This window comes from Lipophrys pholis, assembly GCF_963383615.2.
Source record: "Lipophrys pholis genome assembly, chromosome: 14".
Taxonomy (NCBI): domain Eukaryota; kingdom Metazoa; phylum Chordata; class Actinopteri; order Blenniiformes; family Blenniidae; genus Lipophrys; species Lipophrys pholis.
In genome coordinates, this window is record NC_137633.1 from 16,844,197 (window position 1) to 16,866,737 (window position 22,541).

Sequence of the window (22,541 nt, forward strand, 5' to 3'; positions counted from 1 at the left end):
TTTAAAAAAGATGGTAGTGGTTAATATATCATGGGGTAAGTTGGAAGCAGGCTTTTCTGTGTGGAGTTTGCATGTTTGCCCTGCGCACGCAAGGGTATACCTCCCAAAACTTTGGCCATAAACTGCCTGTCTGTCAGTGCTTTCCCTGTGATTGGAAATAATCATGCTGTAAGCTTCATGAACTCATTATTTCCACCGAAACTGATGGAAAATGTATAGTTTTTATTTAGACGATTGATTGAGATCAAACTGAGCTTTAAGTTTCACCTCGACTCAAATGTGGTTTCAAGTCTTTGACGTCCAATTGTGTCATGAACTGGATCACTTGTGTTTACAGAAGTATAGATGCGATACATGCAATGTTTCTATTGGATCTAAAGCTGTAATCTGAGCTGAAAAAATAATGACCAAATGATACATTTTATAAATGGATTTTTTTCTGCATTTACACCACATCCCAAAACATAGTCCGTCTCTATTTGATGTCCAGGGGTATACGCTACCCGTAATAAATCCATTTACTAAAATTGAGACGTGCGTCTTCTCTCATGATGAACCGAGGAGAGACTAGAAGTTAGAACCATCAGGCGGCGATCCACGCATTTCAAATAGAGTTTAAACAACACCGTCCTACAGGTGATAGATTATAAAGAGGCCATGCAGTAGTGTTGTGGTCACCACTCATCTTGCAGTGAAAATCTCCCCAGATCAGATTGGGGGGGGGGGGGGGGGGGGGGGGGGGGGGGGCTTTCAGTGTGGAGTTTGCATGTTCTCCTTTTGTGTGTATGGGTTTTTATTCGGGTGCTACGGTTTTCTTCCGCAATGAAAACACTAATTGTATTAGAGTGAACTGATGTCTCTAAACCATCCCTGAATGACAGTGTTTTGCCTTTTGTGAGCAGATTGTGCAATCAGATATCCTGCAAAGTGGACAGATCTCTGGCAGACAGCATTATAGGAGACGTTTTTTGACCCATTTCTTTTAATTTACAAAAACAATGTGAATCCTTCAAACGACAATTTTTACATCAACATTTTATCTGCTAGGATCCTCCTTCCATGTCCAGAGTGCAGAGTTTATTAACAGTAAACACATGAATCAGTACTGTGGAAATGTGTGGTCGACTGTCCTCGCCCAAGCCATGAGTCCTCCGCTGATGTCTTTGACTGTGACGTGGTCCAGTTCTGATCCGCTCATCTTCTCGAGCACCTGCACGGCCTTCTGGGAGTCGTTACCCTGCTTACAGATCACGTACACTGGAGAAGCCCACAGAGAAGGGAACAACGAGAGATTACAACTCCAGTGGGGGCGTAATATGCCTTAATGGAAGAATTTATGAGGCTCAAACAATGTAAGAGGTCAAAATTGGAGCATCTGAATAGCTGAATTAAACATAATAAGACTAATTCTGTCTAAGTTTGGCTAAATTTAGCTCAATGATTAAAGAACACCACCAAAATAACGTTTTGAATGTTAATTTCCCTGCAGCGGGCCAGCTGCTGAGGCTGACCGTACATGTTTTGGAAAAGGGGGTCACCTAGCAACCCCATTACAACCTGTTACGAGCTGTCCGACAGAAGCCCGCGGCTGCGCGGTGTGCCAGTGCACGGCCCGCCCTGAATATGCACGAACGACTCTGCGTGTCCGCTCATCTCAAACAGCACACGCAGAGCTCGCGGTGCTGTTGTTTTGCCGTGTTACCTGGAGGCCGGCTGTCACCTGCCATCTGCTGTTTCAATTGGCCAATTCTCTCCTGGAGTAACTGGAGATGTTCACTCTTCCTCTCCTCTAGACTTGAAAGTGGAATATCTGGCAGACGTATAAGGAGAGTAATCGCACAGAAACGGGAACTTGGACGAGAGAAAGGGAAGAGAAAGTCTGACATTATTACACAATGAGAGAGGTTTTTTTTTTTTTTTTTTTTAAAGAGGATACTGAGAGAAAAGGGTAGGTGGCATATATCCACCTCCACAAGAGGGCGTACATCCAGCAAGAGATGCGGTCCTGCATTGTCCAGTATGGATTTATAATCCTGCAATCACATTGAGAAAGAATTTAATGCAGGCACGGCATCCAATCCTGGAATTACACTGAGATGTGGCCTTAATTTGAGTTGAAATACATTTATTTATAATCTTTGGTTAAACTGTGAAACCAAAATTACTCGCAGCAATTGTCTAAAATGTCACCTGGATTTGTAATTGCGGAGAATTACGAGTGCTTTAACTGCCTTTCCTCAAATCACAGGAAACAAAACAGTTTCTAGCTGGTGCCTGTTGTGCAACCTCAGCGACACCCCAATCAATCATGATCCCCATCGCTCTGCGCTTAATGACTCAGCGGCTTTCAAAGCGCCAAGCCTGCAGAAATATAAACAGATGCAATCCGCCACCAGTGCTCTCCGTGCCAAGCAGAACATGTTATTCTTTCCCATAGAAAATCTAAAGGCCGCATTTTAAGTCATTTCCCATTTGGGGCTGGGTCAAACGCTGAGATGGTAATCAGTTTATAAATGTGCATGAAAACTGCGAAAATTGAGAGTAATCATACAATAAACGGCTCTAAATAGAGGAAGTCACGCACAGACCGACGGTCCTGGAGTTTAGAGGCTTTACCTGCACTGTGATCCTCTGATCCCTGGACAGGAGGTGAAGCCTCTGGCACTGAAATGAGAGTTTTCCAATGATTTGGGGACTAATTGGATGTACTTGATAAACGCCATGGTGATAAAACCCAGATGATGAAGGAAACACACACATATATATATATATAAAAGACGCAATGAATGGACTCACCTTATCGGTGGCAGCGGACCCACAGAAAGCCTCGTAGTCCACCAGCTGGGTCACGCTGGGCTTCTCTCCACACACTGCGCAGCCCGCCTGCTTGGGCCGCAGCTTGATGGAGCGAAATCTGGCGTCTTGAGCGTCAAACATCAGCAGCTGCTGGCCACAGGAAGCTGGCACGCCCCCGGTCAAGGGGAAGATCAATTTTTGATCAGTGTTTCCCTGGCTGATGCATTGTGACCAAGTGCTGGCATGTGTTCCACAATGCATTTTTTTTTTTTTTTTTTAAAAAGGCAGGATAGGGCAAGTCTACTCCCCACTGTGAGGCTCAGTACTCACACCACAACGCAGTAATCCCAACAGCTCCATGAAGACAATGGCACAGGAACAGTCAGTCAGAAGCCAGAGAGTGCAGACTGAAGTATTTGTGATAAGACAGGCCTACCCCATCACTAACTCTGATAGTCCATGTTGCGTGGAGGGGAATGAATGAACCAGAAAGGATACAACCTCGTCCTGAGGCAATCTTGATCACTTCCAAAGCTTGGAAACATCCCATTATCCCTGGAACTTAAAGGAGAAAAGAAATTGGACACTGTCACCAAGAAATGGTGTTAAATTTACAATTTTGGGGGGAAAAGAGACGCATATTATGATGATGATTTAAGGTGGCAAGACTGTGTGAAATCCTAAAAACAAAATTTGTCTCATTGGTTGAATAGCTGACCTTCTAAAGTTTCACATTATAATATATTATTATCAACACTTGTGGAGATCCATAGGCTTCATAGACCGTCTGTAATTGTTGCACGTTTGGCTTTGCATTGTAGCACATTTTATTATTTTAATTGGTTTGTTTTAATAATGAGTGTTTTGTTTTCTGTCCGAATTTCTTCCAAAAATATAAAAGGAAAGATTTACACTGGATAAAGGTATCACCCTGACCCAGAACGCTTTCCTGCAGCCGAGGGTCCACCCAACACTGGGTTGTGCTCCAACTGCAATGCCAGCTTGGCTTTACTGCTATCACATAGGTCTTTGCATATCTCATTGTTTTTTTGGGACAAAAATATGTATTGGTTAGTTTTGTTTTTTTTAAATAAATGTGATAAAATGAAATTTTTAAAAATGGAAAAAAAATCTTATTTACTCACAGTATTGGGGCATATTATTGCAAATACACAGTCCTTTAAAGATAGAAGGTTTACTTTAAGCACAGGTTGTTGTTTAGAAGTGTATGTGTAAGTAACAGCAGCACCTCGTCTGTACTCAGTTGAGCTACTGACAGTTTTGAAAGTTTGTTTGGAGCTTTATCAGATTTCATATTTGTCCAATCATTTGCTTAAAGCTGAAAGCAGACAAGACTCCCCAGTGATTTAATACACCATCTTGTGGCACAAAGTGGTATTACAAGACATGGTAGGATTTGTTGGTTCGCTGTGAGGATTCAACAAGTGGTATTGGTGGTATCCATCGTTGGCTCACTGACGTTAGTTAAAAGCTTTTCTGCCCAAAATATAGTCGTGTTCAAGGCGATGATCGTTGGTTCAAATTAAGTTGCTTTAAATCTTTTTATCTATTTTTTTGTTCTAGCAGTTTTCAAACCATGAGGCGAATCTCCTCCGGGTTGAGCCAGAGAGCTTCAACCGAAGAAAAGTATGGGGGTCAATACAATATCTTTAATCAGCTTGATCCTTTACGTATCATTTTTGAGTATATAACGTAGAATAATTACAAAATTTGTGTAAGGATTTCTAGGATGTTTAAAATAAAAAGCATGTAACAGATAAGAGAGGAGTTTTGGGTTTTATTTCCTATGAATCCCAACAGCTGTGAACAATAACATCTTAAAATGTGAAAAACATTCGGAAGTCCAGCATTCAATTGTGTCAGTCTGGCGTGGGAGTAGGGCGAGGACGTGGTGGGCCGCGATATGGACGAAGCTTATAAAAAGGTTTTTTGTATTCAAATAACAAGATCTATTGCGCCTGTGAACGGACTGGAACTTCCAGGGAGGCACAGGGAGGAGACTCACCCACTCCTAACACCCCTCCATCGGAGCAGTTGGTCACTGTCTCTGGAGGTGGGGGCACTGGGTATAGACACCTGTAGCAGGGGCCTCCACGGTAGTTATAGACTGTTAACTACACACACACACACACACAGAGTACATTACAAACCTATCAGACATGCTGGAGAAAGAAGGCAGGTGTTTTCTCTTTTACCTGCCCGTCCATTCGCAGGGCGCTTGCTGACACCAGAGGCTTCCCGCTGAGCACGCAGGCGTCGTTCACCAGGTAGCGAGTGGGAACGTTGTCTGAACAATCGGCCACGATGTCATACATAAGGTCGGCAGAGTTAAAGTGCCCCCGTTGAGCAAAGATTACCAGTTACAACACAGTTGCAAAACTTTCCTGCAGCAATCTCAAACGCTCTCCGTGCAGTAAGTGATCATAAGCTTGGGTAAGACTTAGCAGATGGCAGCCATACGATGCTTTCATGACAGACAATAAGCCAGTGGATGGATGGGTATGTGTGTGTAACAGATGCAGGCTGAGGATACTGTTGAATGAGCTGCAAGGCGTTCTCCGGTGAGAGCTGCAGGTGGTAGGGGATACACTCCACGGTGGAATTTAGCCTGCAGACACAAAGGCACGCGGAGAAGTAGCAACTGATTAACTGAACAGTGTGACTTAGTGCTGCGAAACCAGCAGATTTAACACAAAGAACTTGCAATCCCATCCACTGTGTTGAAAACACATGTGAGCGGGATGCTGGTCAGCTGGTTTAACCAAGAGCAGACCACAAAACAGCAACACATGAGCGCTGACTGTGTCATGGCTGCCTAATCCTTACTGTCAACAATCAAATTATGAAAGAAAATAGGCCTGAAACCCACATTATCGCCTAACATATGAGATGTTCACTGCATGCAGAGAAGCATCAGTGATACAAAATTTAAAAAAATATATATGTAACAGAAAAAAAAGATATTAATACGAGTGTATAACAGCCTTGAAGCACTGTAGGAGTTAGTCAGAGAAATGACGCCCCCATGTGGCGGCAGCTGTGCAATGTGTGTGGTAACCACAGTGGGCCTACTGTCAGGCAGAAAGGCAGCAAAAGCAGCCATCTCTAAAATAACATGTTTACACAATATTTGTAGAGCGGAGAGGAATACACAACCAAATATAACCCGTGGTGAGACAGGAGAGCGCCAGCTCGCATCGCGAAGGGAACCGGCAGGGTCACCGAAAACAGGAAAATACACAAATTATCATAGTGACTGAGTATTTACTACTTTTAATCTGCTCTGTTCCCATAGTAAATCAGACATTTGTGACACTCTTATTTTAGGAGGCTGTGTTGGAACGCCTCCTCAGATTTGGTATGTCGGCACGAAACGGTTTCCTCTGTGTCCTTCCATCTACATTCTGCACCACTTTATCCTATTTAGGGTAAAAGGAGACTGAAGCCAGGTTGAAATCAAAAATCTGATATCATCCGGTGGAAAGAATTAAAAAAAAATTTTTAAAGCTCCCCCTGGAGCCCATCTATGAGTCTGTACAGAAAAGGGTTCTGTCTGACCTGTACTGTGAATACCAGCATTTACTACTGTGTATAAGCCAAGAGGTCCCTCATTGCAGGCTGAACCTCTTCAAGATATTCACGTGTCTCCCTCAGTCACATGGACAATAGACGTCAAGTAGAATGGAGCAATACTGAAATGACTTCCTGCCACTGACTGTGGCAGCTGCGCATGCCAGCGCTGAACTGTAAATGACATCTTCCAGATCGTGCGGGTATGACGTCTCGTTTTGACATCTGCACATCGTGCACTGTCTGAATCTGGTCAGCACCTTTTAACGGCGCTGGCTGCAGACAGGGCCTTGGCCTGGCCCTGGTTCTGCTCCCCGTGAAGCACCTGCCTGTGCAGGTTACTGAGCTCCACCTCGTCGTAGTCCAGCAGACCGAGGCGCCCTGCAGGGACGCAGAAAGGATTCGTCAGAAAGGCTTTCACAGAAAACGTGAGATCCATAGTTAAACAAGATCAATGATCATCAAGATTATGACCAATCTTTGCAGTTTTAAATACCGTATGATTCTCAAGGTTGTCTCTACACCTTAAAGCTGTATTGCAGGTTTTAGACCTCTCCCAACACGTCTGATCAGAAGATGTGCCAGAATGACTTGCTGTCTCGCTTCTTTACCGAACGAGTATTTTGTAATCCGTCATGCTATTTTAAGTTTACAGGATGTTGATGTAGCAAAATACCTGCAAACAATGTACATTCGCCTTACATTTTACTGTAACATACAGTATCATTTTGTGTATTCTTGTGTATTTTGTGTGTGTGTTCGTGCGTGCGTGCGTATTCATGGAGGTTCAATGTTCTTTCTTTTAACTTGTTTAGCACTACAATGTAGGCGAATGTGCACTAAACACTAAAAATATCTGTCCTTTGTTCAATTTCAGGCCACACCCAGCAGACAATGAGCCAAGGCAGGACACACCGTGGACAGGTTGTTCAACATGGACAATCACACAAACACATACTCACACTTACAGACAATCTCAGAGTCACAAATTAAACAATTCATCCATTTTTAGATGGTGAGCGGAAACTGTTTTATATAAATAAAACCATTCTGTGCAAACTCCACATGGAAAGGTCCCCAAGTTTAGAAATGAACTGGATATATTTGTACTGTGTGGCGAGAGTGCAAACTACTCCAAAGAAGTGCATGCAAATGCATTTAATACGAATGTCCGATGACCGCCAATTATAAACTCAGTGTCACTTATTCAGCTCGACTTACCAATGCCTGCAGCTGCAAGATACTGTGCCAGAGGGCAGCCCAGTCCTCCACAGCCCACAATCAGCACTGACGTCTTGGATAAGTTCAGCTGACCTGCGGACAGTCGAGATTCACTCTGTTGTGTTCACTGGTGCCATGATCGTGACTCTACAGAGCGTTGGCTGCACTGTCGCCTCAGAACCACGTGGCCTCCAGTCATACTGACCTCGGACCCCAAGGTCGGGCAGGAGGAGCTGTCTGCTGTACCGCATGATGTCCTCGTTGCTCAGTGCATGTTTGGCTCTCAGAGGCGTGAGAGGCGTGACTTTGTCATTCAGGTCCGGCGCTGATGTTTGGCTCTGATATCACACAAAGAGGAGATTGTAGCACAAGATGAAGTTCTACAGCTCCAGTCAGGATCAGGTGGATCACAGAGTCAACACAAGTTCTGCTGACTGGACTACTCGATTCACAATGTCAGCACAGAATTTGTAAATAACAGCAGATTTATTATGAAAGTCGCAAAAATATAGATTGATTAAAGACGATTAATGACAAAACAAAACATAAATCTACGTCACAGGTTCATGTCGCTCAGTGGTTCTAAATCTTCGGTCACCAGGGATCACAGCAGATGCAGAGCGACTCTGAGGTTGTAAATTGAGATTAGTTATAACACAATTAGTGTGTGACTTCCACCGTAATGTTTGAGCAAATCAAAGAGGGCAGAGGGAGCCTGCAGCCTCTCTTGGAAATGTGTTCATTTCGGATTTTGCCTGACTTCTTATTTGTCCTTTAAGTTAAACACTTTTCGTCTTCATAAATTTGTTGCGCAAATAATTGTACTTCATACCAATAGACACCACTGATTCCAGAAACTGTGGGACCATAAAGTGTTACTAAATCAAAAAACAACATGCAATGGCTTGCAATTCTTTCACAGCCATACTTTGTTATTAACAGTTCAACAATCCCTTACTTATACTGTTCTCTAGCTTCAGATCATCTCCTAAAAAAGTGTTTTTTTAAGTTATATGACTATTCTGTTAAACATGCTGTCTACAGACAAGGGCACACAGATCATGAAGTAAGAATAACTTCTCACTACCTTCTCCAGTCGAGTTAGTTTATCCTTCAGAGCAGTAATTTCTTTCTCTTTCTCCTTCAGCTGAACTTTCAGACAGGACACGTCCTCCGACATGGCTGCTAACGGGTAAAAAGACTAACAGTTGTTTGATATAAACTGCTATTTAACAGGAGATATTCGCAGATCTGATATAAATACAGTTTATCTGAGTGGTGTTTACGCACGACGTACACTTCCGGGTTGACCACGTGGAAAAGGACACCACGTGGAAATGACGCCACGTGACTGGTGACGCAGGCAGCTCTGATTAAACTTTCGACGAATAACTGATTTATTTCATATTGATTAAGTAAACAGGGATTTTCTATTATAAATGTAAATGATGCAAATACGACAAAAAAAACACACTTTTTGTGTCAGAATTATTATATTAATTTTAAACAACAAAGCTTAATGTAGACTCTAAAGTATTTTATATATAATGTATAATGCTTGTAATATAAGTCACACACACACACACACACACACACACACACACACACACACACACACACACACACACACACACACACACACACACACACACACACACATGTTTAGTTAAGACATTATTTATTCTCATCGGTAATACGCTGAATAACATTATTTAAAATAAGTTTATAGTGTAATCTGGTTATAAATAAACAGAGATAGATAGATAGATAGATAGATAGATAGATAGATAGATAGATAGATAGATAGATAGATAGATAGATAGATAGATAGATAGATAGATAGATTGTGCTTGTTTTGTGTTTTTCTTTCATTCATAATAATGGTATGCAACACTAATGTCGTAGCAATGTGTCCAAATGTAAATAATAAACGCGTGTTTACGTTTTTTATTATCTTTGGTACCTGCAAGATTTCTATATAACTGAAATATTTGTTTTCATTTTGTTGTTGTGTGTTAGTTCCCTGGCAGATCTCCTGTTTAGATCTGTTCATTTATTAACCCCCCCCCCCCCACACCCAGGCTATGAGCACAATATATAAATGTGCTGATAACTTGGTGGAAGTGAATAAAAAAGAAAAAAGTCACGGGGTCATAGTGGTGTTGAAGTCTCACAGAGGGAGCGAGGAGATGCGCGCACACGCACACACGCACGGTGACGCGCCGCGGTTGAGAGAGCCTCGGGTCCACCCCTCCTGCCTTTCACATGATCCGCAGGCTTGAGCGCAGACAGGAATGTGGAAAGGAACGACTGCATCGATGGCTGGTCCTTGCACCATGCTCCTGCTTTACACTGTGACCATCTGGGTTACAGCCGTCCACTGTATCATTGGAATCCCCTGGACACAGGAAAAGGTAAATACATTCAATATTGCTTTGGTTGTCTGATGAAACTGGGTTAATACAGGCTGTGGCATGTGTAGTGTTAAACCTGAATGCAAAGTGAAACCATTTCCAGAACTTGATTGTTTTTAACATTTATTGTGATCTTATTAACCCCCCCTGCATGCTTCTCAGGAAATTGTACATATTGTTTGCCATTACCATCGTAATATTTTAGTTTTATCCATTAAACAACCTGGTTTTATACCTAAATTGCATTTGATACATTGAGATCATGGTAAAAGATTTAAATCCAATTTGTACTGTGTGGAGACTGCTTTTTGTGTGATGTATGGAACATTAATGATACTTAGATTACTATCAACCCAAAATAGAAAAGAAAAAAATGGATTAGCAGATTGTCTAAAGCATTTTTATGCTCATGTGTATTCACAGTATATATCCACAAAGTGTCAGCAGATCTCTGCGCTGTTTGTCGTCACTGTGGTGTAATTCTCCTGAGGTGCACCTGGGTAATGCCTGCCCATTCATGCTCCTCATTTATGTTCTCCTCCTCCTCCTCCTCTCCATATTGCCTAGTTGCTATGGCAGCACAGGCATCATCATTGATCCTCCAATTGTGGGCCTTGGTATCCATCGGGCTTAAGTGGACCCCCTTTTTAACCCTCTCTGGGCTCAATGAAACCCACTTCATTGGAGGGCTATATTCAGTCTATGCCACCACATAATTATACCTTTTGCACTGCGCTGCGCTGAATTACAGGGCCGCTGTACGAGTCAGTCACTGTTGAGCCAACCCCCACTCTGAACAGGTTTCGTAAGTGGATGTTTATGTACAGATGGAGGAATGTGCCCTCCCCCTATGAGGAAGAAGCGATGATGACTGATTTCCAAGAAATACTTTTTTTTTTCTATCTGAAGATTTGCATATAAGCAGCGCTGGAACAAAGAGTCTGTGTTAATCACTCCGTTCATCACGTCAGTCATGGGTTAGGCGGAAAGTTACACACGTTTTGTACTTTCGTGCATCCGAGATGGAGCATTATTTTCTTGGTAAATTGAATTTCTCGTTTAAAAAAAAAAAACGTCCATCGATAGTATGCCTTCAGTTAAGCCTTGATTTATTTGTCTCTGCATTGATAAATCCTGAACATTTCACCAGTGCATCATAGGGCAAAAAGTCAAAGTTTAACACACACACACACACACACACACACACACACACACACACACACACACACACACACACACACACACACACACACACACACACACACACACACACACACACACACATTTCTGGGGACTGTGAGAGAAGATCCACGCTCAGGCAGAACATGGAAACGCTGCACATAAAGACCTGGTCAGGCATCGAACTGGAGATATTCTTGATATGAGACAAGAGTGCAGACAACAACACTCTGCGAGCTGGAATAAATTACAGGGGTGGTGAAAACAATCAATTCCCAATACTGAAAGAGCTGGGAGGTTGTGGTAAATGTGAATAAGAACGTTTAAATTTCAGAACTCTGATACAATGTACATTTAACGCAGCATCCCGACTGTATAAAACAATACGTTTCAGGACGGGGTTTATGCAAAATGTAATGAAGACATATGAGAGTGATAGAAGTGATTCCATAGCCTGGAATTTGTCAAGCGAGACGCTAAAGCAGGACGAATACAGGCTTCGGCTCTCGCCTCCTCTGATATTTACCATCAGCCACGTCTCTTTTGCTCCCTGTCTCGGGATGGTTACCCGGACAACCGTGGGTCTCAGCAGGTGAACTTTGAGGCCAAATAGAAGAGAACCACAGCAACAAAGGATCAATATGGCTGTTTTTTTTTATTATCTTAGCCCCCTCTCTATAGCTTCGTATGCATTGAATTGACATTTGGAGCCTGAAATCTCAGTCGAGATCCTAATTGTATTCTCTCCCTTCAAGGTCCATTTGCCTGTGGGAACGCGTTCCCTCCAATTAAAGCAGAGTAACTGTTAACAAGCGCTGTTCTCTCCTCTGCCTCTCTGTTCAGTACGTGTTTGTAGGAGAAACCAGCCAATCGATACCTCTTCGTGCAGCTCTTAATTGGCTCATGTGTTTCAGGGGACGTGTTTCACAGCTCATTTACGACACAGTGTTAAGTTTGACAACATTAGCACAGGATTGAAATGATAATTTCAGTAAACTAAGTTATGTTTTCTTTTTTTTTTCTCACTTAAATCCACCCTTGTGATTTAGGACTGATTGTACTACATGAATCGGCCATTTTCCTACATTTTCATCAAATGTGTCGAGCAATTTGTTGCTGTTATACCTGTTCGTCTCGTACTAATTATATTAACGTTGCATCTTGTGTTTTGGACCACGAGGAGGTGATATTTTTCCGAACAGACTGAATGGAAAAGACTCAGCCAAAGTAAAACTGGTGGACTAAAGTAAGCTGACTGCACCTGATGAGATTGGAGTGAAAACAAGCTGACGAAAACTAACAGAAAGGGACTGAATGCAAAGAAAACAGAACCAGCAAAATGTAATAGGAGCTCAAGGTCTTTAGAAGAATTTAGAAAGATTGAGGCTTCATATGTTCTCTTAACATATGAGGTGACGGGGGCGCTGTGGTCTGTGTGCCTCCAACCCAGTAAACATTATTACCACCGACAGGTGAAGTGAGTCACACTGTTTGTGTTTTCATCATCTGCTCGTGAGTGAGACATGTCCGAGCGCAGGCAAACAATTTGTCCTGAAAGTTTCTGTGTTACGAGCAGGGGAACGTGACATGGAGATGTCAGGGTGAGGTATGAAGGCCTATTACTGACAAAATCCATCAGAAGAAATGATTCCCACGCCTGCGTGAAAGAAAGCTGCTCTTCGATTGGACTATTTGCTTTTTTTTCCTCCGTTAACTCGCCAAGTTTGGAACAAATTCCATAAAAAAAAAAAGCTGAAGCTGCTAAATTACAGTACGGTTCATAATCACAGTTGTTTCGGTCAATATTAAGATCACAATTATTTACCTTGAGTTTTTCCTAAAGCCGGTTTCGCAAAGTGTGGATTTGATCAAATTTTGATACAATTCATTTGAAAGCAACGTATATGCGAGTGTGCAGGTGAGAGATTCATGAGCTGGAGAGCAGTGAGAGCATGTGTGTATGACTTCATATTCCGAAACAGCTGAGTCAGCGCATCTCCAAAACTGCAGCTCTTATGTGTTTCCAGTCTGCAGTGGTCCAGATCTATTAAGTATTTTGCACATAAGGAAAGACAGTGAACTTGGCAGCCAAGTAATTAATTAATGCTCACAACTTCTGGACTCAAAGGATCTTTAGGAGGTCTAGTGGAGTCAAGGTACAATAATAGACTTGTGGTAATAATGTTATGATTGGTGTATGAATTTACTGCATCTTCGTCCCTGATAAAGGTGTCTTTGATTGAAATCTGCGATTTGGCTCACAGGACTCATGATATCTGAACTGATTTTGAATCCACTTGTTTGTTTCCTCCTTGTTTGTTTCAGCTCACCCACAGAGCCATCACGTTAACACAGGATGAGATCCGCGTGGCTCTGTCTCGCACTGATCTGGAGCAGATGTGGCAGAGGGACCTGAGGCCGCTGCTGGTCGTCAGATATCCGGGGTCTGCAGGCAGCCAGCTGGTGCAGGATGTGAGTCTATCTGGTATTATACTGCCAGGTGGCTGGAAATGTACTTTCCCATTAAACTTGTATTTACTCTCATCAGAACTGTCATAGAATCGCGAAAGCTTCGTCAAGCAGGAAGCAACATTTCAAACTAAATGTCTTTCTTTGACACCTATTTGTTCCCAGCATGTGAAAACCACCTTCGGTTCCCTCGGCGCCGGCTGGGAAGTGACAGAAGACAAGTTTGTGTCGCAGACGCCGTACGGCCCCCTGCCCTTCACCAACCTGATTGCCACCCTGAACCCGTCAGCAGAGCGCCGCCTGGTCCTGGCCTGTCATTACGACTCAAAGTACTACCCGTCGCAGTGGCACGGCCAGGAGTTCCTGGGAGCCACCGACTCAGCCGTCCCCTGCGCCATGATGCTGGAGCTGGTCCGAGCCCTGGATGACGAGCTGAAAGCTCAGAAGGTAGGAGGTGAACATGTGACCCTGAGTTAAAGTGCTCGTCAGACATGACAAGTATATAAGTGTGGGTTTGAGGTCAAAGCTGACCTCAGTGTGACCACGAGTCAACGTGAGGGACATCATTGCAGAGAAGATCAGTAAGAAGAGCGGTGGCGCTTCTTACCGTCACTCAGAGGTGAGAAATGATTCATTCGAGCTGAGTTGAAAACTTTCTTAGCTCTTCAGGTGGCTGATTATCGTGAAGCCTTAATAAGCATGTTCAAGTCATTTCCCCCCAAAACAACATGTAAAAACATACTATTTATGACATTTTATATCATTTGAATAAAATGTACGATTAGGGAAAAAAATGTAATTTTCTTCTGCCGTGAGTAAATGTGAGATTCATTAGATATGAATATCTAAACTCTACATCTGTAAACACAGTTTATATTCAACGATATGCATGAAATTGTTATCATTTCCATTAAAACACATTTAGTGATACAGCATTGATGAAAACGGCCCAAATACCAAATGGTTTTCAACAGTCGTCCATGTCTCCCAGTCATTAAACTGCTCACTATTATAGGATACCCTTACAGAATACACACGTGCTTCACATTTACTACTGCAGTAGAACATTTCAGTAATACTGTGTTTAAAACCGTGTTTACACCAACTTGACACAGATCATAACTCAGACACTTAAATTTGTGACCATTTGGAGCTTCAGGTTTAATAACTGCTTCATTCTAAATTTGATTTTTAATTAAAAAAACGTGTGATGTTACCTTACCTACGGCTGGCTCCAAGCACACCACAATGTGACAAAATAAATTCTGCAATCAGTATTTTACATGTACAGTTTTGTGTAGAAATGAAAACGTAATTTTTTGCAGAATTATTCAAAACGTTAAGCGAGAAGTTCAATAAGATCTCAAATTGTCAAGCATTCCTCTGTTGTTTTCTAGTTTTCAAGCCTTTTTTTAAATTGATGACACTAGAATAAAGTCAATTTATTGTTGGATGATGTGTTAAAGAAAAACACCAAATTCTATTTTGCCAGCATCTGATTGGCTGATGCTTTCCACCTCTATGGCTCCAGACAGAGTTCATCTTCTTACTTACTTTTAGTTGTTATGATTATATTCGTAGCTCTATATTTGTCTGTGCCGCACAATGGCAATACTGCAATAAAAAAGAATTTATTAAAACTTTCCACCAAACCACATCAAATGACTCGTCACACAGTTGCTTATGTTAATCATTAGCATTCCAGGAGCGCGCCGCGCTGCCCTTTCCCTGTCCCTCACCGGAGCTCAGAAGCCCGCCTGTTGGCCAGACATCGCAGTGACGGCGAGATCAGCCGAGGGACGGGATGTTTATCGGACTCAGCTGCCTGTCACAAAGGTCACCGCAGGAACAGCCATCACAAAGAATACAAATACATCAGCTGGCATGGAGGAAGATACACAATCGATAGCAGAGCTGATGAATCATGGTGAACATTTTATGTTCGTGGGCTAAGTTTCCTCGATAAACAACGTGAACCCGAAGAAATAAATGAAAATGTGTGACGATGTTGTTTGTCTAGGGGTTAGTGTGACTCCGGGCTCAGAGGTCGCTCTGTGGAGTTTGCATGTACACATGTTTACATATATATCGCGTGAATTGATGTCTCTAACAGCAAAATTGACATTAATGGACAATTAAAGAAAAAGGTTTATATTCAACATAATTACTTTTATAATCTCCCTCTATCTATTCATCATGTTTTCTATTTATTTTTCTTGCAACCAGAATAAAATAAATCAATAAAGAAACTAGTCAGTTAGATCTGAAATCTTGCCTGTCGCAGTGTTATAGGGGGTTTTCTTCAGATAAGAAATAAGGAAATTAGTCTTCATTGCGTCATCATCCCACCCACAGTTTAGGTTTTGTTTGCTCCTTTTAATAGAACAGTGAAATAGTCAGTGGACAAATTAGGAACAACAGTTACTTTGATTGAGATTTTTCTATTCACATCTTTCTCAATTTGACACATTGTGAGGAAAGTTTTCCCTCAGGCTGTATTGGATTGTCCGGCAGGTTGGGTTCATCCGTTAAATTGACTGTAGATGATGTTATTGTTTGTCTCCTTGGTTTACCCCCTGATGTACTGGCAGTCTGACTTGGTTTTCTAACGTAAGATTCAATGGATGAAAGCCGTTTTTGGAAATCTGTAATCCTTTTCTCACCACTAGATGGCAGCAGTAGCCTTATGACTGTCTCCTCTCATCCTCCTAGAGCTCCAGTCCCAACCTGACGCTGCAGCTGATCTTCTTCGATGGGGAGGAGGCCCTGCTGCAGTGGACCTCCACAGACTCCCTGTACGGCTCTCGCCACCTGGCCCAGAAGATGGAGGCCACCCCGCACCCGGCCGGAGCCACCGACACCAATCAGCTGGACGGCATGGTACGACACCCCCGTCTGCTTCTTCTGCTGCTCTGTCGGAATAATTGCAGCTCAAGATCATCCTTCCGTTAGACCACATCAATTTCAGTCAAATCAGCTTAGCACTGATCTCTGTTTACACACACACACACACACACACAAACACACACACCTTAAAGAGGGACGAGCACGACTCAGAAAGTTTGCAAACCATCCGTTTATTTTAATTTAGAAGATCATTCATTTCAGTTTTACATAATGTAAAGTTGCTGTTGTTAAGCTTTTGTTTTCGAGCTAGAAATAAGTGTTTTTCTCCGTGCACAAGACTATCTTGATGTGTTGTGTGTGTGTGTGTGTGTGTGTGTGTGTGTGTGTGTGTGTGTGTGTGTGTGTGTGTGTGCCTGTGAAGATAGTGTAACGTCAGAGAGCTGGCGCCCAGCGCCACAGAAAGTGTGTGATTATTCTGGAAACTGAGGTTTATCCTCAGGATGGGCAGAGAGAGTTTCCCACGAGCGTTCACCCCTCCCCGCCTCTTCCCCTCCAGGATCTGTTTGTGTTGTTGGACCTGATCGGGGCTCCCAGTCCTCGCTTTGGCACGCAGTTCGCCAACACGACGCCCTGGCTCACCAGATTTCAAAACATAGGTGACTAAATCATCATAATTTTTGTATCATATGGGACGCTAGTAATGATCCGCTTGATCCTGGGAAGGTGTGGCACAAACGTGAGTCATGTTCATCTTGAGTCATTGATACGTCACTTCTGTTATTAATCCTCACAAGGAGGCCAATGTGGCAGTAACACCAACATACTGTAGCTTCGATCTGTTTTTTTTTGTTCATTTGACTTATACTATAGTAACACTAAACGACACCATCACTACACTTTATTGTCCGAATGTGGAAATTCTTTTTTGCACAGAAATAATCTGAAATACCACACGTCAGGCATAACAGTAAAATAGCTCATAAACAACTATAAATGTTTTTTGTTTTTTTAAACTAAAGTAAAATTCCCCAAAACATGCATCAGGTGTTCCCTGAGCGAGACCCTCTTGGCCTAATCACCTTTTCCTCTTCGTCTTGCTTCCTCCGGAATACAGAGCAGCGTCTGCACAACCAGAACCAGCTCGCGGAGCACCCCGACAGCGTGGAGTATTTCTGGCCCGATCGGCGCGTGGCCCACGTGCTCGACGACCACATACCGTTCCTCAACAGAGGTATGCACACCGAGAAAGCTCTCGGCTCTCTGCCTCCACGTCTCGTGTCGCTGCGCTTGGCTGATCCTCGCTCTGTGCCCTCCCGGTTCAGGTGTCCGGATCCTGCACCTCATCCCCTACCCCTTCCCCTCGGTGTGGCACTCCTTCAGCGACAACGAGCAGAACCTGGATCGCACCTCCATCCGGAACCTCAACAAAATCATGCAGATTTTCGTCCTGGAGTACCTCAACGTCAGACCCGCCGTCCCCACAAGCTCGCAGAACGCCGTCTAAACCGCCGCCGCTCGTCTTCTTTCACGTGTAACTGTAGTGAAGATCGTTAGCTGAGAAAATAGACTGCTTTCACCCCTATTTATATGAAAACACACTGAATGCAGTGATATTTACGTCCGGCGTTGATGATTTGGACGCGTTGGAACTAAACTCTGAGCATCAGATAAACGTGTATTACTGTGACCAGTGGTTTTTAAAGTTTCGGGCCGGCCTCTCCTCGAGGGGCAGCGCGGGACAAATTGTGGGGGTCGGGGAGGAATTAATTTTTAAGGTATGTACTTTTATTATTTTTTGTAACAAATGAAAAAAGTGGTAGTAAGTAAATGACCAATTAAGCTTGAAAACCGTGACTGAAGCGGACGTGACGATTGCCGACTATATTATAAAGATTTGCCAGGTATTACTCGCACAAGAAGTATTTTCATTGACTATAGTTCCCAACAGATGTTAACGATAATATCACGCGGTGTGAAGAACCTCAGAGAAGTCCAGCATTCCACCATGTGTGAAAGTTGTGTGGGGGGGGGGGGGGGGACCCGTGATTTACACCAGTCTACGTTGGACAGGTCATCTGCGTCCTGAAGTGGGACGTTGTTTTGGAAGTACAATGCGTTTCGCGTGACATGCGTTCTCTCTTTCAACATCTTCAGGAATACTGAGCCTTCAGATTTTCTTCCCGTCGAGCTCCCGGCACACAGGATCTGCAGTGTGCTTCACACACACTGCTCTCTTTATGAGCCCGAAGCCTTCGTTCACGCTGAGAGGAGGCACCTCGGTGTCACTGCGACCATTTATCTGGGCTGCGTGCTTCGGAAAAGGAGCAATGCAATGTTGACGAATATAGATAAGGGCAGTTTTGAAGATTTAATAGGGCACAGATGAGCATATGAATGCACGACAAAGCCACACTTGTTGATGCTTTTTTTATTATGATTTCCTCTTTGAACAGCTTCAGCCTGAAGGCACTGGGTCACAGCCACGCAACGTTGAATCCCCGATCTGTAATGTTGTGGATGAAATACTATATGGCCACCCACTCTGATGCTACTAAACATACCGGGTGGAATATAAGGCAACGTTGGCTGGATGGTGCGTCTTTGCACTGGGTTATGGGACATTTCCTCGCCTCCATTTGAAAATCTGCTGTGTTTCGAGAGCAAACAGGAAGTGTGAGGTTAATTTGTCCTGAAACAACACACTCAGCCCCTTTATATCCCGTCAGCTTACATAATGAATCGGAGAACTTCCTTTTCGAAGGTTTCATCTGCCTGCCTCTGTTTGTGTGCCATTAGAAGCCTCGTTTTAACAGTCGATGCCAGAATAATACACACTGCCAAAACTGGACTTCCTGTATTTTGTGAGTGAAATAAATGTTGATTCAGAAAACAAAGGAGATCATGAAGAGTTTGCTATTCTTCGCACGTCTGTGTTTGAGTGTTAGTGGTCCGGGAGGTGGGAGCGAAGAACTAGGTGGTGCTCTGATACCTGGTCAGAAGTGACCTTTTGGTGAAGAGGAAGTGCAGACTATTTCTGTATATCTGATTTTACAACACTAAAAATAATCTTGTAGCCCAGCGTTATATACCCGGTCCTTTCTGTTCTCATGCCTGAGACCAAAGACGGCTTCCATCCTCCGCCCCACCTCGACAACAATCCCACGATTCCTTTAATCCTATCGGGGGGGTGGGGGCCATCTTCTGAATTCCACACCAGCTAAATCCCCTTCAGCGCGGACCGCTCCCATAGAAAGTGAGCAGGCTTTTCCAGCAGGGAGGCCTGTTTGTGACGCCTGGCAACCACGTGCGACTGTAAATAAAAGACCTGAGCCTTCAGGACAACTTAAGCTCATTGTCTTAAGTCAGTCATTTTTTAAAAAAGCTGTGTATACTAGTAATACAAAATCTTACTTCGCACAACTGGTTCAACCTAAAAGCACAGGTGTGGTGATTTTAGTGTATCATTCTAGAACTTTAGCAGCACTTCAGCAGCCCGAAATAGTATTTTTGTTGAAATGATAAAAACATTCTATCATATATTCAAGTATAAACTTCAACATAGTTCACAATTGTATTCTTCTGAGTTAATGATAAAAATACCAGCGTTCCTTACATTGCCTTTGTCGACATTATTGTGCAAGAGGTTACAAAACACTTAAAGGTGAATCACCTTGAAGCTGCAATAGGAGCCACTACTCTTGCCTCACAGTGAATCTTGTCAGGGTCTTTCTATGTGGAGTTTCCATGTTCTCATTGTATCTGCTTAGGTTTTCTTTAGAATCTGAGTACCCCCAACAAACCACAGAAACGTGTGTTACGGTGAGGTTGTATGGCAAAATTGGGTTTTCTGGATGATCTGTCCAACTTTTCCACGAATTGTCAGCTGAGAATAAAATCCCACCCAACATGAGTTTGAAATATGCTCAGGGTACACTCAAAGTAGATCATCCCATCTCAAGTCTGGGTCTTTAGGGTCTTTCTGTGTATAGTTGACATGTTTTCTACAAATGCTTCAATTTGCTCCAACAGTCTAATCATGTGGATTAAAAGCTTTAAATTTTCCCCCAGTGTCTCACCTCCTGAGATGGACTGGTGACCTGGTGACCTGGTGAAGAAGTCCCCCATGTCTCGTCCTTTGTTAACTTGTATCTGATCCAGACTTCTACACATTGTTTTGCCCTGCTTTGTTATGGATAAACAGACAGTAAGAACTCCTGTATGCTAAAGAAAAGACCTTGGAAACAATCCTCAATCCAGCTGTGTGTTTATTCAGGTCTTTGTCAGTAGATTGTGTGCATGTTAACTAATGTCCCACAGTGGTGCCGTGGTCGGCACTCCGACTAATGACATGGTTACGGATTTGAGGCAATCGTGTGGAGTTTGCATGTTCGCCCTGCACATGCATGAACAAGCTTTTGACATTGTTAGTTTCTTTCCACTGTCCCTTGGCTTCATCTTTATTTGATGCTCACACGTCAACTCCACCCGTCGGTCCACGCCACAGTAGATGGAGAACCAAATATCTCATTCATTTAAGACATGCTGTCATTCTAACTGCGTCTCGGATCTGTGCCCGTGGCGATTCCACCAGCATGCTGAAACAAGAGGCTGAACATAAGCTGTAAAACACCTTATTGTGGCTTCCATTATGTCCCTGACAGCAAATTGATGCATGCCCAAGTGTAATAACAGCAAGCGCTTTAATCTGGCTTTGATTACTGATTATGGTGCAGATTATAAAACAGCTTCCTGTTGTACAATAACAGAGGGCCTGGAAGGGATGGGACTTTCTCTCCCTCTTTTCAAGGTGTGTTCCACAAGTGAATAATGAAAAAGCATTGGTTATATATCTGTACGCTACCTTCCTTTGCTTCATAATATTCATTGCTACTCAGCCACAGTCGGTACATAACATCAATCATCAAAAGTTTTTTTTCTATTGCTCTATTTTTGCTTTAAATATATCCAGTGTAATTAGATCGTTTTCATTTTTAATTCATTCGTACTGAAGCCACCTGTTACTATACTGTAAGCCTCATTGTACCAGCTGCTATCACCAATGCGGTCAGCGTCACATTACAGAGTGTATATCATCTTCAGTTCAATGAAAGAATTATGCGGTTGTTGAGTCACGTGTCAACTGGTCATACATTGGTACTGCCATTTGAAATAATAAAAACAACACCATGTATGGACATATTAGGAGGTTTTTTCCCGTCTTCTCTAGGAAGCTGTGATCTGCCTCTCCTTGCTGGGACAGATATCCGTGAATCAGTATCTTTATAGAACTATCAATGGTTTTTAAATAAAATCCTATAAATATACAAGTGAATCTAAAGAAATGCTTTGTCAGGTAATGTACTCTAATCATCCATCATCCGACTATGGTACAGTTTAAGGGCAAGTGTACAAAAACCTCCACACGCAGGGGTGGGGGCAATGCAAACTCAAAACTAATTCTTATTCGCTAAACTAAAATGATTCAAGCATTCCTAAGTTTTACTTGTGGCAATCATGGAACCCTGGAAAAAACATGTAATATTTCATAATATCATATAATTATGAGACGCTATATTTTGATTTTCATGACTTATAAGCTTGCTTTATTAAGAAAAGAAATAATTCACCTGATGTGGAAGAACTTGTAAAAACATCGTTTCTCTGGTTTAATTAAATTATGTGAAAGATTAACTTTTCATGTTAGTGTGGAGGAGAAGCGCACACACACACACACACACACACACACACAAACACACACACACACACACACACACACACACACACACACACACACACACACACACACACACACACACACACACACACACACACACACACACTTGCAAGTAGGCTTGTTACCAACAGAGAGCAGTGGTGTGTCATATTCAGTCTCCTAAGCTTGTTTTTCATTTCTCACACATGAAAACAGACTTTATTATCTACACATAAGTGATTAAACACACACTCTGTTTTCAAGTCATTTCAGTTTCTGTTAAATCCAGTGTGTTGAATAACACATGAATA

At 42.8% G+C, this 22,541-nt stretch overlaps 2 protein-coding genes across 2 annotated transcripts; one reads left to right on the forward strand and one right to left on the reverse strand.

Annotated features, from left to right (window-relative positions):
• Positions 1-970: 970 nt before the first annotated feature.
• mocs3 (molybdenum cofactor synthesis 3) lies at positions 971-8,922 on the reverse strand. Its single transcript, XM_080480098.1, has 13 exons — positions 8,696-8,922; positions 7,814-7,946; positions 7,609-7,701; positions 6,648-6,768; positions 5,351-5,425; positions 5,013-5,130; positions 4,823-4,931; positions 3,295-3,357; positions 2,797-2,960; positions 2,617-2,664; positions 1,937-2,033; positions 1,703-1,810; positions 971-1,257 (listed from the first exon to the last, which is right to left on the reverse strand). The coding sequence occupies exons 1-13, from the start codon at positions 8,786-8,788 to the stop codon at positions 1,100-1,102; spliced, it is 1,380 nt and encodes a 459-aa protein (XP_080336224.1). The 5' UTR covers positions 8,789-8,922; the 3' UTR covers positions 971-1,099.
• Positions 8,923-9,875: 953 nt separating this feature from the next.
• On the forward strand, positions 9,876-20,628 carry qpct (glutaminyl-peptide cyclotransferase). Its single transcript, XM_080480677.1, has 7 exons — positions 9,876-10,022; positions 13,527-13,673; positions 13,836-14,117; positions 16,383-16,550; positions 17,074-17,173; positions 17,632-17,748; positions 17,840-20,628. The coding sequence occupies exons 1-7, from the start codon at positions 9,903-9,905 to the stop codon at positions 18,019-18,021; spliced, it is 1,116 nt and encodes a 371-aa protein (XP_080336803.1). The 5' UTR covers positions 9,876-9,902; the 3' UTR covers positions 18,022-20,628.
• Positions 20,629-22,541: the final 1,913 nt, after the last annotated feature.